This window comes from Arachis duranensis, chromosome 6 (genome assembly GCF_000817695.3).
Source record: "Arachis duranensis cultivar V14167 chromosome 6, aradu.V14167.gnm2.J7QH, whole genome shotgun sequence".
Taxonomy (NCBI): Eukaryota; Viridiplantae; Streptophyta; class Magnoliopsida; order Fabales; family Fabaceae; genus Arachis; species Arachis duranensis.
In genome coordinates, this window is record NC_029777.3 from 87,458,136 (window position 1) to 87,475,803 (window position 17,668).

The following is a 17,668-nucleotide window of genomic DNA, read 5'->3' on the forward strand; positions in this document are numbered from 1 at the left end:
AACTGGTCTAATATATTAGATAATTTTATTTTTTTACTGATTTTTAATTATAATTTTGATTAAAAAATTATATAGTAAACAATTAATTATAATTTTTTAATTTAAATTAGTTAATTTATTTTTAAAATAAAATACAATAAAAAATTTAACATCATAATTATATCAAATAATTTTTTAGTTAAACTATTTATATAAAATAAACCGATTTTTTTAAACTAAATAATAATACGTCTCATCTATTTTGCTGAAACAATTACCTAAAAAACATTTCAAATTCAAATTTTTTGGCTACACCGTGGACGCTGGTATTATTAGAAAGAGAGTGAGTCAGATGAACACATTGTTACCTCACTATTGCAAAACCGAAAGCTGCGCCCACAGTTCGGGTACTAACCTCAACTTAAATTTTAAGTAAATAAATAAAACGAAAAATAGCGTGGCATCTACGCGAACTCTGCGAGCCTTATATATATATATTGCAGATTTGTAATAACAGCTAGCTACGCATAACAAACACTAACACGATGCAGAGTCTGCAACAGAAAGCGGCGGAATGGAGCGGAGTGGCAACGGACGACGCTTTCGCCATCGACGAAACCAATCTGTTTCAGAAACTTGGCCTTCAAACATTCATTAGCCTCTCCACCAATTTCTACACCAGGTATTTACTTACTTAATGCTCACTACTTCTTTCATTCATTTCAAATGTAATATTGGTTTGACTTGGGAGATAGGGTATGTGATGATGAGGAAGAATGGTTTCGTTCAATCTTCGCTAATTCTAAGAAGGAAGCCGCTATTCAAAACCAATACGAATTTTTCATCCAAAGAATGGGAGGCCCTGCTCTCTATTCTCAGAGAAGAGGTACTCTTCTTCCACAATAGGGAAAAGTGCTCTAGGAGAACATGTGTGATTATGTAATAGTTTTAAGTAATCTTGTACCAGCAATTTTATTTTTATTTAGAGCAGAGTGACATCTTCGAAGATATTGATTTTGAAGACAAAAATAATAATTAAGTTTTCTAAGATAGTAATTGATGGATATGCACGACTTTCTGTCAATAAATAATGCGAAATAAAATAAAATTGTTCATGTATTTTATTATTTATAATAGTACATGCTTTATTATTGTCATACGAATATGAAAACGATTTAGGTTTTGGACAGTGAAGCATTTATTATCTTTTAAATTTTCTGTTACTATTCTTTATTTATCATAAATCCTATCAAAATAAATGAAATTTTGCTTAAAAAGTTGTTACTATTTTTTATAGATAGACATAAATTGATAAAATGACATAATGAGTCTACTATTTGCTATATTTGAACACTAAATTAGTACTTTTTGTACTAATTAGTCCAAAATCAAAATCTTCATACAACCTAATTAAGACTTTACTCTTCTATTTATATTGGCCAGTGATTTAACAGTATATGCACTCTACTAGTACATTTGGGTCTTTTTCCTAACATCATCTTAAGATTATAAAAATATTTGTAGTTTAATCAACAAAAGTTTTCTCTCTCGAGTGGAACTAGCTACCATATAAGCTTCCTTGTTGATGTATTGGCAGGGCATCCTGCTCTAATTGGTCGACATCGACCGTTTCCAGTCACGCACCAAGCTGCAGAGAGGTGGTTGCATCACATGCAACAAGCGTTGGACACAACTGCAGAAATAGATGATGACTCAAAGATAAAAATGATGAACTTTTTCAGGTTTATTTTCTGTCACACAGTGCAACTTCATATATATAGATGCTTGTTCAGATCCTATTTTGCTTTCCTTGTTATTTTTTTTAGGCACACTGCATATTTTCTGGTTGCTGGAGATGAACTGAAGAATCAAAACCAGCAAGTGCCATGCAAGCATGCAGCAGGAAGATAACAATAACATTCACCATAATCTTATTTTCATTGCATATTTGGAGATCAGCTAAGGAATCAAATCATACCAATACCAATGGCCATGCAAGCATGAACCTGGATCAGAAGGTAGAGCATCCATGTGTAAAGATTTAACATTTTTATCAGAATAGGATATTCAAAAGAATGAAATGGTCATTCTCTTTGGAATATTAAAAATGCTCTTAATATTATGTATATTTTTAAGCACCATTTATAAATGTTATCCATGAATAAGGCACTTCTCAGTTCAAACACTTAGATGTGGTTTAACTTTAGGGTTTTCCTGCTTGTTTGTTTGCAATTTACAGCAACTAGATCGATGTCAGATTCATTCTTATAAATCTATAAATTTATAAATTTTGATTTATCAGTGTTAATTTTTAAGTCTTCACACACGGTTTAGATAAATTTAAGCATATAGCACACACATAAGATCTTGAACATTTTGTGGCCAAAGTTGGAAAAGTTGCTATGATTGTAATGAATTGCAGGGGAAGGGATGTAATGCAAGAATGAAAATTGATACATTTGTGGTGGCAATTAAAGTGGGAAATGACGGTATATGATGCTATTTGCCTTTTATCTTCAACACGCATACCAAATTTGATGTAACCTAACTTTGATTTATGCCCTATACTAGTAAAAAAGAAAAATGGATTGATGATGCCCTAAATGGCAATTAGAAAGGCTAGTTTCTTTTATATAAAAAAAAAATCAACAAAACAAGGTGAACATAGAAAGAAATAGAAAATTAGACTGCAGAAAATATACAACAAAAAGCATATGATTACTATTCCTACATTATCTTTAATATGGTGATCAATAACTATTGGAATCAAGCATCATACTACTATTATTTACTATTATTTTTTAACTGACTTGTCAATAATTTCGGTCACTTACGGTGTTGTATTGTGAAAGATGCTTCCATTCTTCGCTAGCAAATATTTCAAACAGGGTCGCTAGCAAATATTTCAAACAGGGGGAAAAAAATTCGCATGAATAAATAGTTTATAATATAAAATTATACAGATGTTTTAAATTAATTTTTGTTGTACATTTGTCCTAAATATCTGTATAAATTGAATTAATTTACATGTAAATTGAATCAAATGAAATTGATTTAGCATATTGAATAGTAAATCGAAATCGAATTACTATGATTTGATTTACCATTATATAACATATACTTAGTAATGAATTAGTTTTATAATTTATCATTTAATTAGTATAATATTTTAATTATTTATAAAAAATTTAATTAGCATAATATTTCACAAATTATATATTATATAAATATAGTTAATTATTTTATATTGTATAATTATCTATTACTTCTGACTTGACAAAATTTAAGTTTTAATAATCAAGCTAATTCGATTTATTATGTATATATTGTATAATAATAAATCGAATTAAATTAATTCAATTTATATAAAAATGTTTAAGACAGACATATAATAAAAATTAACTTAGAATATCTACATAATTTTAAACTCTAAACTATTTATTCACGTGAATTATCTGGGAAAAAAAAATCATCGCTTTCTCGCATGCTTTCTTTTTCTTTATTATTCTTGGCAAGGTTGGGACCACCAAAATAAAAATTCCAAACACGCCACATTTGTAAAGTAAATTCACAAACAATAAATAAATACTTATTACTTATTAGTTTCAATATCCTTCCTAAGAAGCACACGCACATTATCACTTTGTTAAATAATACCCAATCTACTTACATGGTCTTTAATGTTAACTCGATTAACTAAATTAAATCAAGTTAAACATTTCAACTCATGGAAGAACCAATCTTCTGCAGATGGCTTTATAGCTTATTATATCTTCCGACGGAATTTCTACATACAAAACCTGCACAAATAAATTAATAAAAAATACGAAATTTTTTATTCAATTTTTATACAATTTTGTCTTCGCTTCATCTTATAGTGATTATAAAACTCTGAAAGTTGATTTAATAGCTTCAGCTTATATTGACAAAATGCTCGCCTCCATTGAAAACTTCAAATTCATAGTTTAGATGTGAACCACCGAATCAAACAATAACTCCATTTTCTTGAGAAATTGTTAAATAGGTTATCTTCATGAATCATGATGACAATCTTGTAGTTGTGGTACACATTTGACGGTTCCATGGCTCATCAAATTAAACATAACACAAAGACTACTTTTTAGTAAAATTATAGTAAATTCTTCCTTATAATTAATGGAAATTTGCTTGTGCTTCGCTTCTATCAGCTCGTTTCCATTGAAGAAGATATGCATTACCCCCCAAAATTTGTTTCTCTGGTCAAGCTTTCCCAATCTTTGTACCAATGAACTAAACAACTAATAATTAAAAAAAAAAAAATTGATTAGTGTTAACTCAAATAGTACACAAACATAAAAAAATGTTAGTCATTTAACATTTCTCATTGAGTAATACACTAGTTCTAATATTCTTATTGAAACAGCGAACAAATTCCTGCAATAAAATTCCTCATACCAAAATCCCCATTCCCAAACACAGACCCTGATACAAAATGAAAAAAAAAATTAATTCCACATTTCGTATCAAGGAGGATTCAGCTCTAAATAAACTAACAAAGTCAATGGTGCTCAAAGAAAGGATGTGAAACTCATCCTTCGCATAAACCATTGGATCCAAATTACAACACTTTTTCCACATCACAAGCTCCCAGCTAAAAGGAGAAGAGGAGACCACACACTCATTGCCAAGAACTGTTTTGATCTCTGCATGAAACAATGCTGGTGCGGAGTGAATTTTGAGCATACAAGAAAGGGCTCAGAATCTTGCGACGACTGCTGATTACAACACTTGAGGCCCAAAGGTAACTGTCCAGATTGCATGTAGGAACAATTGCGATACGATTCATATGATAAGTACTTGGGGCACATGAGAAGAGGATCAACAACCTGTGGATATAGTTGTTGAGCAAATATCAGGCTCATAGGTTCCTTGATAAATAAACATGTTTCTCTACTTGCAAACACAACCAATATTTATATCAGCAACTAAATCAACAAATATGAACCAGGCCCAAACTTGAGCACTACAGTAAAAATTCCAATGGCTCCACCAGTCAAGTTGATAAAAGCCTGAACCCAGAATATTAGGAGTGCTAATTTCTTACTTCTAGTTCGAGGCATAAGATAACAATGAACATTAGTAGTAAGTTTATATTGAATATTATTACTAAACCCCACCCTAGTGTCTTGTACTAACTAGCATAGACGGATGAGCTAGCAAAATTGTTGGCTAAAATCTAAGGGTGCAGAATCAAAAAGCAAGGACAGAATAGGAAAATGTCGGTGTTGTCAAGTCCAAAGGCATACTTAATCTCAAAAGTATTCTCTTGTGTATCAACTGATATATAAACGTGCCTCTCAGCAACTAAGCTGTAATACCATGGCTTCTCTACTAAGGCTCCTTATCAATTACTATGGACAATCTTATTAAGTGAAATCCTGAATATAATTGCAAAAGGATGAACCAAACTACTAAGTGTGTGTTTGGCAGAAGAAAGAGATTTACCTTGATTGTTGAAGATGAGGGAAATGAGTGTGTGAAAAGAGTGAGAAGGATAGTTTGAGAAATAAAATGAAGATGATCTTGCATGTAGAAAAGATGAGGCAGGAAGGTGAAGAAGGGTAATTAAAAAATAAAATAAAGATGACAGTATATGTAGAAAAGGAAGAAGGGTAATTGAGAGAATAAATTTTGCAATCAATTCTCAACAGTAAGAATTGAAAGCAAAAGCTACAAAATATTGCTTCAATTAAACGAACGTTTGAGGGTAAAAATCATGTTGAAAAAAAATCATCCAAACAAGTTTGGTCCAACGTTCAAGATGTTTAAACGTGTGTTCATGCTTCTGAACGCTAAACCAAACATACACTAAGAAACCATCAAAAGAAACCAACACCATTGCCAGCAAGACTATTCCAGAATCTTCTCCAAATCTCCTTGTATCTTTCCGTTAGTTCCATTCAGATTTTGTGAATACTAATAGCAAGTTTTATATATAGCTATTGTACCAATCATTTGTTTTATGAAGAAAGCAACAATACGATACGTTTTTCCTATTCTCTGCTACTTCCTCTGTTTCAAATTTTAATTTACTTGTTTCATTAACTACCATAACGAACACCACTTAACAAAGAGATAGATATACACAAGCATAGATAGAGAGAGACAGAGCAAGATTACTTAACCTTGAACTTGGCAACCTCATTGCTAACCTCCTTCATATCCCCTTTCGTGAAAATCAAAGCCACATTTCCCTGATCCAATTCACAGAATAAGCACTACATAATGAAAAATTCTATTCAACAATCTAAGATTCAATTTTGAATTGATAATCCAGAATTAAAAGAGTTTCTAGTTTATACCCTAAGAAGAGGGATAAGGTTGAGAAAAGACTTGTTTCCAGTCCTCTGAGCTTGGAGCGTGAAAGAGCGTCTCATCATGGAGTTCTTACCCATCACGACCACAGAATCGCCCTTCAAACCCCTCCGAATGCCGTTTATCTGGTTGGAACCGACGTTATCGGAGGTAACCACCAGGACCTGGCTGTAGTCCCTCAGTAGTTTCCACATTTTAGCGTCGAACGCCGCCTTCGACACCTTCCCCGCCATCGCCAACCACCACCGCTACCTCCGAAGTTCGCAACTCCGAACTTGCACTAACGACTACTCTCTACTCCGCAAGAAACAAAGAAACAAAACCTAGATCTGACGATTCTCTCACTGCTTCAATCCAACGGCTGGTATAAAATGACAACAAAACTCAAAAATACTTTACAATATTTAAAATAAAAACGTAAACTCACTCTCTTAGTTATTGAAACATAAAATACTTGTTTTCTTAATTATATCTAATTTACTATTATTATAAACACAAGCATTTATACTTATTTTAAATGATTACAATAAGATAAATTATAGAATTATATAAAATTTTAAAATCATAATACATTCGGTGGAATATTTTAGGAAAAAATTATTTTTGGAATTATTTTTAATAGTAAAAAAAATTAGTAATGAAATGTTTAAACAAAAATATTTTTCTTGGGACAAAAAAACCATAATGACAATATAATATAATCAGGACTTAGTAAGAGTTTTTCATTAAACTCAATTTATACTAAATTGTATGAAATGTGGAATGACTTACAAGTAATAATATTATAATAACATACGTTTAGTTTTTTCTTAAAAAAATCTAGAAATATTTATAAGAGTAAATCTTAAATTAGTCTTCATAAATTTTTTTAGTTAGACACTTTAATTTTTAATAGATTTTAATCATTAAATCAATTCTCAAACTTTTATTTGGTTAAAAAAATTAGTACCCAAAACAGATTAATTATTTGTTTATATGGACTATGGAGGGAGTAATTTAAAAATTTTAAACAATTCTAGAGAATGTTATATTTTTATTAAATAATGATAGAGATTTATTTACTTAAATTTTTATTAAAATTTAACGCGATGATTGATATGTGTAACCAAAAAAAAATAAAAAACTACTGTTGTGATTAAAAATTTATTGAAAATTATAGTCTAATTAAAAATTTTTTGGAAATTATAAATTGGATAGTACTTTATTTATAGAGAAATACTAAATAACTATTAAAATTTGTTATTTTTTGTTATCAATTAGTCATTAATATTTAAAAATATGAAGTTAAAATATATTATTAAATTATTAGACTAAAAAAATTAAATTAATAACTAAAAATAATAAATTTTAATGATTCTTGACATTTTTTATTTATAAATACCTACCGTGTATGAACTAGATAAAAATTTCGGAAATTTGTTCTTAAAAAAACATCACATAGTTTTACACATTATAATATTCTTCTTTATCTATTTTATCAATTTACTAAAATTAATTGCACCCAACATTTTTATTTTGCCTAACACAAAATAAAAACATAGATTCATAAAGTTTCAACTCTCAAATATGAGGAGTCATAGAATAAGAACAATGCTACATACTTTCTATAAAAGGATATCGAAAATGCAAAAATTAATTTTGAGGTGGAATTAATATTGATATATCTCAAATGCATGACATAAAGGGTGTTTTGCCATGTATAGAATATGCGAGAAGCTTACATTATATTTCACTAGTATAACATCTGGACTACCTCCGAAATAAATATTATTCTATTATAAAAATTTATTAATATTTATTTATTAATAATAATAGTTATTACTTTTAATTTAAAAAAAATATTCATATAATTATTATGTTTGTATATTTAAATAAATGTTGTTATACTCTCTTACTATTATACAATTCAAAAAATTAAAAATTTAATAAAAATTATTTATATTATAATCATACAATGTACGAAGATCAATTAAGTGATATTTAGTTATATCATTAGACTCTTAATATATGGTTCGTATTACACACAAATCTTGTACTTAATTTACTTTATTATATTTATGTATAGTCTGTATACAAAAATATTAATACATATATTTATTAAAAAAATTAATTTATTTAGTAAACAAAAAAAAATTATCTCAACTTTTTTTTAGTATATTAATATTTAATCTGATAAATATTTATTAACTTACATCTTTCCCACTCCTAATAACAAATAAACAAAAAAAAGTTAATGAACAAATTATTTATAATTTTTATTCAATAACAAAAAATATAAATAAGAGAATTTACAACATTTATGATTAATGTTTCACAAACATAATTGTTACGTTGGATAACTAGAGATTAATGGGCTGGATTCGTTAGGTTGGCCCAATCGTTTGAGGGGGGAAGCCTTCGAATGAGATCGCACCTCGGGGGCCTCCGTCCGACTTGTGAGTGAATGGGGGGTGGTACCTGCAAAGACACTCCGATGCCTAAGTCAGCAAGGGTGTGAGCAGGTCTAGAGAGTATTGGGACTTAGAGATACCTGAGGGGTGTCAGTGTATTTATAGTGGTGAACCAATAACCACCGTTGGAGTAGTTCCACCTTTTAAGGTGGATAACCGTCCCTTTATCTTAGGAAAGTTGCGATATGACTCCTGGAAGTGGGTTGAGAGATTTTAGGGGCAGTTATTATCTGCAAGCTAATCCTCGTTTCCGACTTCCTTAGAGCAAGTCGTGGTGAGAACCGACTTCTCAGGGGAAGGTTGGTGTACTGTGAGGCTCAACCCTGTGGGTTGGGCCTGTCGTTTGGACCTGGGCCTTAGCGTTGGGCTAGGGTATGAGCAGTGCCCCTACTCGAGCCCAATTTCTTTTAAGAGTTGTGGTCGAGTATTATAACTCGGGACCATAGCCGACCTGATAAGGAACCGACGTGATTTTTCGGAACCGACGTGTTTTAAAAATTCTCAACAGTCGCGTCTAATCAAACGTCGCATCTCTTAGAAGTTTGAGCATTCAAACGTGGGGGCGGTTACATTGGTAACGGTGCAACTCTTAAATGGCTTGCGTCGTTTTACCTTTATGCCCCTAACGTGTTTATAAATACTTTTCCCTCTCCTCGCTTGTTTCGTTTCTGAAAACTTTTCTACCTGCACCCTTTACTGTTTGAAAGAAGAAAGCTCCTTCCTTTTCGAGTGCTGTTGCTTCCACCTTTCTGCGCGAGGAAAAAGGTCAGTTTCTTTTCTTACTCTTTCTTTATAGAGTTTTTCGTTTGCATGTTTTATTCTGTAGAGTGTGGATGGTAGTCTCGGTGTTTCTCTGCTTAGTTTGAGAGACTTGCCTTGAACCCTTAGAGACCCTATTTTTGATCCTTTTTCTTTTTTCTTTGTAGGTTTCGCTATCCCTTTCTAGAAAAATAAAATGTCTTCTGTAGAAACCCTTGCTAAATGGGTGGATGTCACGGTTCTGGGGGAAAAACCTCTTGTTGATACTGACTTCATCACCAACATTCGCACTCATCATAGGCTTTGTACTTCTGATGAGGATGAGCCGAAATATGAACTGATTGCCCCGAGTCCGGAAGACCAGGTTTGTTTTGGGAGGGCTTCTGAGGCAGCCCCTCATTTTTTCTACATGTATGAGAGCATGATCACCCACTTAGGCATTTTTCTCTCTTTTTCCGACTTCGAGATAGCTGTTTTATGCCACTGTCGTGTTGCTCCTACCCAGCTTCACCCCAACTCTTGGGGTTTTTTGAAAATTTATCAATTTATCAGCCATGCTTTAGACTTTCTGACTTCTTTGAAGATTTTCTTTTATCTCTTTCACATGACTAAGCCCTTTAGTGGGCAAAATAATAAACAGTAGTGGGTGTCTTTCCGGGCCATACAAAGCCGGAGAGTTTTTACCCTTTTTGATGAATCCTTCCATGACTTCAAAAAATTTTTTTCAAAGTTCAAGCCGTAGAGGGTCACCACCCCTTTTTCCTGGATGAAACTTCTTCTCCTTGTTTCCCCCTGTACTGGATAGAAGCCCCTCCTTGTGAAAAATACGGTTTGGATGATTTAAATGAGGTGGAGGCGGCCATTGTGGAGTTTCTCCGAGAAGTATGGGGGAGAGCCCCCTACCTGGATACAAAAAAGTTTCTCCAGGGGTCTCCGACCTTTGTCCAGGCTCAATTAGGTAGCTTTTTGTTTGTTTATCATATTTTCCGACTTGATGTTTGCACTACTTATTTCTTTCGACTTGTTTTTCTGACTTTAGCTTCCTAATTGTTTTTATAGAAATGGCAAAGAAGAATTCCAGGGAGTTTTACCAGAATGTTCAGGAGGCCAAAGCAAAATCCCGTACCAAAGTCGGCGGCGCCAGGGCAGCTGGTCCTTCTCTTCCTTCCCTTCCCCCTTCTTCTCACAATTTGGGGACCCCCACTCATCCTATTGTTATTTCTTCCTCGGCCTCTTCTCTGCCATCCCCTCCTCCCCGATCTTTCCCTGAGCCAGAAAAGAAGAAGCGCAAGACTCTAGAGTCTAGCTCTTCTTTTGAAGGTGAGGCTAAGGTGGATGCGCCTCAGTTTGTTCAGAAGCATATCTATCCTCATACTCACATAAGTATGGATGATGCTTCTGTTCGAAACCACCTTACTATTCTGGCTCAGGAGAGTATCAGGGCGGCAGGGGTGTGTACAAAGTTCCTTGATATTTTTGAGAAGACTCCCCTCAGCTCTTTGGGTTCATCCCTGAGGGTTGAAGAGCTAGAGGGGAGGATTCTTTTGTATCAGGAGGCTGAGAAGAGTCTGAAGGAGGAGGTCACCAAGTTGAAGGAGGAGAGGGATAATCTCCGAAAGGATGAGGAGAAGTTGATGGGCCGGTGCACTATGGCAGAGGGTCTGCGGGAGAAGGTGGAGCAAAGCTATTCGAGCTTGTTCCAGGACCTTGTGGAGGTTAAAAAAGATTTGGTAAGAGCTCAGAATGCTTATGCGGATTTGGAGGACTCCATTGCTGAGGGGTCCGAGGAGGCGTGGAGGGTCTTTAAGGAGCAGGTCGGGGTTATTGCTCCTGACCTGGATCTCTCCCCTTTGAATCCTGATAAGGTCGTAATTGACGGAGCTATTGTCTCTCCTCCCCGGCCTGTGTCTGAGTCCGAGTTGAAAACTCGGGGCCAGAGGATAATAGAATCCCCTCTCCGACCAGAAGATGTCTCGAGTTCTTCGAAGGCTCCTGAAACTTCCATTCCATCTTCTATGGACATTTCTCTTTCTAACTCTGGTGGTGCTCCGACTACTCTCCCTGGCTCAGGTGGAGACGTCTTTCCTAACTGAAAAGAAAGAATGGCTATATGGGGGCCCGGCCTGTGGATCCCCCCTTTTTTAAACTATTTTATTTTTATTCTGAGGTAGTATTCTGATGACATTTTCTTGGCCTTTTATGGCCGTAAACAAAATATTAAAAATACCCTTTTTTTGGACAAGGGTTTAGGTTATCTTTGTTGGTTGTGTGCATGCCTTTTTGTTTAGGTTTCGAAAAAACCCTTTTGATCCTTGTTTTGAAAACCCCTTTTTCTTAGCTGGCTGTCCCTTCTTCTAAGTTTTTTCTCAAATTTTTCTTGAAGGCTTGGGGCAGTCTTTTCCTTAGTGCCTTCTATAGGTTTTCTGATCTCTTTTTAGTATTCCTTCTCAATTTTTTAATTTATTGAGTTTTTGTAACTTAGGTTATTTTTGCTATGCATTTCTTTGTTTCTCGGTATTATCCGACTTGTTAGTCAGATAATTTCCGAGTTTATCATGATCGACTTTTATAACCTCTTTACACCGACTTGTACCTCGTCGTTTTATCCTGAAGACCATCTAGGTCAGTTCATGGGATTTTCACGCTTTATCGAGCTTAAGTCGGTGCGTTTTGTAGAAAGAAAGAAAGCGAGAAGGAATTTATAAGAGATATTGTAATAGATCTTTATTTATTTGTGAAGGTACTTTACTGCTACTAAGGGTGTTTGGCTATCTATGACCCCTTAGTCTCTACTATGATGCCTCGTTAAAACCTCCCCCCTTTCGAAAAAACCCTTTTCTTTTGGGAAAAAACCATGAAGTTGGGGAAAAGAGTACATCAGGGAGTAGAGTTCGCTTTTAACTGTAGTACCTTTTCATATTACAAGCATGCCAAGACCTAGGTAGCTCGGTGCCGTTTAAGTCGGTCACTTTGTAATAACCTTTTCCTAAGACCTCACTAATCTTGTATGGTCCCTTCCAATTAGCAGCGAGCTTTCCCTCTCCAGATTTATTGACTCCAATGTCGTTTTTGATTAAGATCAAGTCATCTGGGGCGAAGCTCCTTCAATGACTTTTTTGTTGTATCTGTTCATCATCCTTTGTTTCAATGCTGCTTCTCTAATATGGGCTCGTTCTCGGACTTCTGGGAGTAGATCAAGTTCTTCTTTGTATCCCTGTATGTTTCCAACCTCGTCGTAGAAGCTCACCTTTGGGCTTTTCTCGTTGATTTCGACTGGTATCATGGCTTCTATGCCATAAGCAAGTCGGAAGGGTGTTTCTCCTGTGGCAGACTAAGGTGTGGTCCGATAAATCCAAAGTACTTGTAGGAGCTATTCAGCTCAGGCTCCCTTTGCATCCTGCAACCTTTTCTTCAACCCTGCCAGTATGACCTTATTTGCTGCCTCGGCTTGTCCATTTGCTTGTGGATGTTCCACCGATGTAAACTGATGTTTGATTTTCATGCTGGCCACCAGGTTTTTGAAGGTTGAGTCGGTGAACTGAGTGCCATTATCAGTAGTGATGGAGTTAGGTACTCCATATCTGGTGATAATGTTCTTGTAGAAGAACTTCCGACTTCTCTGAGTGGTGATGGTGGCCAATGGTTCTACTTCTATCCACTTTGTGAAATAATCCACTCCCACTATTAGATACTTTACTTGCCCCGAGGCTTGGGGGAATGGTCCTAGCAAGTCCAATCCCTATTTTGTGAAAGGCCATGGGGAAGTTATACTGATGAGCTCCTCAGGAGGAGCTACATGGAAGTTTGCATGCATTTGGCATGGTTGGCACTTTTTCACAAATTATGTGGAATCTTTTTGTAAGGTTGGCCAGTAGAACCCAGTTCGGATTACCTTTCTGGCTAGCGACCTTGCTCCAAGATGGTTCCCGCAGATTCCATTGTGCACCTCTTCTAGCACCTCGGTTGTCTTTAAGGTCGGGATGCACTTTAATAGTGGTGTTGATATTCCCCTTTTATAGAGGATATTTTTCACCAGCGTGTAGTTTTGTGCTTCCCTCCGGATTCTTTTGGCCTCTTTTTCCTCTTTCGGGAGGATGTCGAATTTCAAGTATTCGACTAAGGGCTTCATCCACCCGAGGTCTAACCCGGCGACCTCAAAGACATCTTGAACAACCTCCGTTTTGACCACAGAGGGTTCGGGGAGAGTTTCTTGGATTAGGCTTCTGTTGTTCCCTCCTCGTTTGGTACTTGCAAGCTTCGAGAAGGCGTCTACCCTGCTGTTGAGGTCCCGAGTTATATGCTTTACCTCGGTCTCCTCAAAGGGCCTAAGGTGCTCCAAGATTTTGTCCAAGTACCTTTTAATGTTAGGATCTTTGGCCTGATACTCTCTGTTTATTTGGGAGGTCACCACTTGAGAGTCGCTGAATATCATTACTTTGGTTGCACCAACTTCTTCTGCCAGCTTTAACCCTGCAATCAAGGCTTCATACTCTACCTGATTGTTGGAAGCTGGGAACTCGAACTTGAGGGAGACTTCTATTTGCGTTCCCCCTTCCTGACCAGTATTATGCTTGCACCTCTTCCAACCTTGTTGGAGGACCCATCTAAATATAACTCCCATGTAGTGGATTTTTTCTCTTGATCTCCAGCGTATTTTGCTAGGAAGTCGATGAGGCATTGAGCTTTTATTGCCATCCGAACTTCGTATTTCAGGTCGAATTCGGAGAGCTCTATTGCCCATTGGACCATTCTGCTCGCAATGTCCTTCTTCTGGAGGATCTGCTTCATGGGCTGGTTCGTTCGGACTTTTATCGTGTGCGCTTGAAAATACGGCCGTAATCGGCGTGAGGCTGTTACTAAGGAGTATGCAAACTTTTCAAATTTTTGATACTTTAGTTCTGGGCCTTGTAAAACTTTGCTGGTGAAGTACACAGGATGCTGCCCGACCTCATCTTCCTGTATTAGAGCTGATGCTACAGCTCTGTCTGCTACTGACAGGTACACGACGAGCTCTTCCCCGACTATGGGTCGAGTCAGTATTGGAGGCTGGCTCAAAAACCTTTTGAACTCCTGGAATGCTTCTTCGCATTCCGGAGTCCATTCGAAATGGCATCCTTTTCTTAGTAGAGAGAATGGTAGAAGGGATCTTAGTGCCGATCCCGCCAAGAATCTGGAAAGGGCGGCGAGTCGGCCGTTCAATTGTTGGACCTCCCTTAGACAAGTCGAGCTTTTCATTTCTAGAATAGCTTTACACTTGTCGGGGTTTACTTTGATCCCCCTTTGTGTTAGCATGAACCCTAGAAACTTTCCCGCCTCCACCGCAAAGGTACATTTTGTGGGATTTAGTCTCATCCCATGTAACCTTACGGTGTTGAAAACTTGTGAGAGATCTGTCAAGAGGTCAGTTTCCTCCTTGGTTTTCACCAGCATGTCATCTACGTAGACCTCCATTAAGTTCCCGAGGTGGGGAGCGAACACTTTATTCATCAACCTTTGATATGTGGCCCCAGCATTTTTTAATCCAAAAGGCATTACCACATAGCAGTAGTATACTCTAGGTGTGATTAATGAAGTTTTTTCCTCAACCAGCTTATACATCAGGATTTGGTTGTATCCCGAGTAAGCATCCATGAACGACAAGTACTGATACCCTGAGCTCACATCTACTAGGGTGTCAATACTGGGAAGTGGATATGAGTCTTTAGGGCATGCCTTGTTCAGGTCAGTGTAGTCGACGCACATCCTCCACTTGCTGTTTTGCTTTTTGACTAGCACTACATTTGCTAGCCATGCCGGATACTTGACCTCTCGGATGAAGTCGGCCTCCAAGAGGGCTTGTACTTGCTCCTCCACCACCTGAGCTCGTTCTTTTCCGAGCTTGCGCCTGCGTTGCTATATGGGTCGTGATCTGGGGTGTACTAAAAGCTTGTGGGACATGAGCTGAGGGTCTATCCCAGGCATGTCAAAAGCTTTTCAAGCGAAGATGTCAGAATTATCTCGCAGGAGCTTTATCAGCCTCTATTTCAAATCTCCGTCTAGATTGGCTCCTATGTTGGTATTTTTTCCTTCTTCTTTTTCGATTTGAACCTCTTCAGTTCTTCCCTCCGGCTGTGGCCACAGCTCTTCTTTAGCTTTTATTCCCCCGAGCTCTATGGTGTGAACTTCCTTGCTCTTTCCTCGGAGGTTCAAGCTTTCGTTGTAGCATTTTCTTGCCAATTTCTGGTCTCCCCGTACCGTCGCTATTCCCTTAGGTGTTGGAAATTTCATGCAAAGGTGAGGGGTTGTACCACCGCTCCGAGCCGATTTAGCATAGTCCTGCCGATCAAGGCGTTATACGCCGATCCGACATCGATGACGATAAATTCGATGCTCAGAGTTTTGGAATTTTTTCCCTTTTCGAAGGTCGTGTGGAAGGGGATGTATCCCAGTGGCTTTATTAGTATGTATCTTAGCCTATACAGGATGTCCGGGTAAGCTTTTAGCTCCTTTTCATCCAACTCTAATTTGTCGAATGCGGGCTTAAAGAGTATATCAGCTGAACTCCCTTAGTCCACCAAGGTCTTGTGGAGGTTGGCATTCGCCAAGATCATGGTTATCACCACCGGGTCGTCATGGCCGGGCGTGATCCCTTGCCCATCCTCTTTGGTGAACGAGATGGTTGGGAGATCGGAGGACTCGTTCCCGACTTGATAAACTCGCTTTAGGTGTCGTTTGCGAGATGACTTAGTAAGTCCCCCTCCTGCGAATCCTCCAGAGATCATATGTATGTGTCTCTTGGGGGTTTGTGGTGGTGGGTCCCTTCTGTTCTCATCATCTCGTTTTCTTTTTCCATGATTGTCCGACCTTTCCATAAGATATCTATCAAGTCGGCCTTCCCTGGCCAACTTTTCTATCACATTTTTAAGGTCGTAGCAATCATTTGTTGAGTGGCCATACATCTTATGGTACTCTCAGTAGTCACCGCGACTTCCTCCCTTTTTATTTTTGATGGGTCTAGGGGGCGGCAATCTTTCAGTATTACAGATTACTTTATATATGTCTACTATGGAAACTTTTAGAGGAGTATATGAGTGATATCTCCTCGGCTTGTCGGGACCGACCTTCTCTTTTTTCTTGGGCTCCCTTTCTTTCTCTTTTGCTGAGTGAGAGGGGCCCTATCGCCAGCTTGTCTCCCGTAATCTGGCATTTTCCTCCATGTTGATATACTTTTCTGCTCTCTCTTGTACATCGCTCAAAGAGGTGGGGTGCCTTTTTGATATGGACTGAGAGAAGGGGTCTTCTCTAAGTCCATTTACTAACCCTATGATAACTCCCTCGGTGGGCAGGTCTTGAATCTCCAAGCACGCTTTGTTGAATCTTTCCATGTACTCTCGTAGAGGTTCTCCGACCTCCTGTTTAACTCCCAGGAGGCTCAGTGTGTGCTTTACTTTATCCTTCTGGATGGAGAACCTCATTATGAACTTTCTCGAGAGGTTCTCAAAGCTGGTAACCAACCTTTGAAGGAGGCTATCTGGTGCACGAAAATTACACTCACACTATGTAATTTCACATAACTAACCAGCAAGTGCACTGGGTCATCCAAGTAATACCTTACGTGAGTAAGGGTCGAATCCCACGGAAATTGTTGGCTTGAAGCAAGCTATGGTTATCTTATTATTCTTAGTCAGGATACCAATAGGGTTCTTTAGTTTCAATTGTAAAAAGTGAAAGAGTATGAACTAAGTAATTGTTACGCAGTAATGGAGAATACGTTGGAGTTTTGGAGATGCTTTGTCTTCTAAATCTCTGCTTTCCCCCTGTCTTCTTCTTCATGCACGCAAGGTTCCTACTATGGCAAGCTGTATGTAAGGCGTCACTGTTGTCAATGGCTACTTCCCATCCTCTCAGTGAAAATGGTCCAAATGCTCTATCACAGCATGGCTAATTATCTGTCGGTTCTCGATCATGTCGGAATAGAATCCATTGATTCTTTTGCATCTGTCACTACGCCCAATACTTGCGAGTTTGAAGCTTGTCACAGTTATTCAATCCCTGAATCCTACTTGGAATACCACAGTCAATGTTTAGACTTTCCGAATTCTCAAGAATGCTGCCAATGGATTCTAGCTTATACCACGAAGATTCTG

The 17,668-nt window shown here is 37.0% G+C and overlaps 3 protein-coding genes across 4 annotated transcripts; 1 reads left to right on the forward strand and 2 right to left on the reverse strand.

Moving 5' to 3' along the window:
* Positions 1 to 439: 439 nt before the first annotated feature.
* LOC107494447 (two-on-two hemoglobin-3) lies at positions 440 to 2,148 on the forward strand. 2 transcript variants are annotated; one of them, XM_016115480.3, is made up of 4 exons: positions 457 to 661; positions 735 to 865; positions 1,577 to 1,721; positions 1,806 to 2,148. In XM_016115480.3, exons 1-4 carry the CDS (start codon positions 525 to 527, stop codon positions 1,888 to 1,890), a joined length of 498 nt encoding a protein of 165 aa, XP_015970966.1. In that variant the 5' UTR covers positions 457 to 524; the 3' UTR covers positions 1,891 to 2,148. The 2 variants fall into 2 exon arrangements, with proteins under 2 accessions (XP_015970965.1, XP_015970966.1); XM_016115479.3 differs by having other exon boundaries at positions 440 to 661; positions 1,577 to 2,148.
* A 2,163-nt stretch (positions 2,149 to 4,311) lies between these two features.
* Positions 4,312 to 6,673, reverse strand: LOC107494446 (60S acidic ribosomal protein P0). Its single transcript, XM_016115478.3, has 3 exons — positions 6,321 to 6,673; positions 6,144 to 6,212; positions 4,312 to 4,844 (listed from the first exon to the last, which is right to left on the reverse strand). Exons 1-3 carry the CDS (start codon positions 6,564 to 6,566, stop codon positions 4,596 to 4,598), a joined length of 564 nt encoding a protein of 187 aa, XP_015970964.1. The 5' UTR covers positions 6,567 to 6,673; the 3' UTR covers positions 4,312 to 4,595.
* Positions 6,674 to 12,921: 6,248 nt separating this feature from the next.
* Positions 12,922 to 14,993, reverse strand: LOC110273035 (uncharacterized). The gene is made up of 3 exons (XM_021125870.1): positions 14,434 to 14,993; positions 13,435 to 14,392; positions 12,922 to 13,281 (listed from the first exon to the last, which is right to left on the reverse strand). The coding sequence occupies exons 1-3, from the start codon at positions 14,991 to 14,993 to the stop codon at positions 12,922 to 12,924; spliced, it is 1,878 nt and encodes a 625-aa protein (XP_020981529.1).
* Positions 14,994 to 17,668: the final 2,675 nt, after the last annotated feature.

Bases quoted from the DNA above. Each gene is read 5' to 3' on its own strand.
- LOC107494447 (XM_016115479.3), top strand. From the start codon at position 525: ATGCAGAGTCTGCAACAGAAAGCGGCGGAATGGAGCGGAGTGGCAACG. The intron at 662-734 runs GTATTTACTTAC...CTTGGGAGATAG, and splicing joins TCCACCAATTTCTACACCAG to GGTATGTGATGATGAGGAAG. The intron at 866-1,576 runs GTACTCTTCTTC...ATGTATTGGCAG, and splicing joins TCTCTATTCTCAGAGAAGAG to GGCATCCTGCTCTAATTGGT.
- LOC107494446 (XM_016115478.3), bottom strand. From the start codon at position 6,566: ATGGCGGGGAAGGTGTCGAAGGCGGCGTTCGACGCTAAAATGTGGAAA. The intron at 6,213-6,320 runs GTATAAACTAGA...GAATTGGATCAG, and splicing joins ACCTTATCCCTCTTCTTAGG to GGAAATGTGGCTTTGATTTT. The intron at 4,845-6,143 runs GTTAAGTAATCT...CTATATCCACAG, and splicing joins ATGAGGTTGCCAAGTTCAAG to GTTGTTGATCCTCTTCTCAT.
- LOC110273035 (XM_021125870.1), bottom strand. From the start codon at position 14,993: ATGGAGGTCTACGTAGATGACATGCTGGTGAAAACCAAGGAGGAAACT. The intron at 14,393-14,433 runs GTATCAAAAATT...CCTTAGTAACAG, and splicing joins TTACAAGGCCCAGAACTAAA to CCTCACGCCGATTACGGCCG. The intron at 13,282-13,434 runs GTAATCCGAACT...TTCACAAAATAG, and splicing joins CAAGGTCGCTAGCCAGAAAG to GGATTGGACTTGCTAGGACC.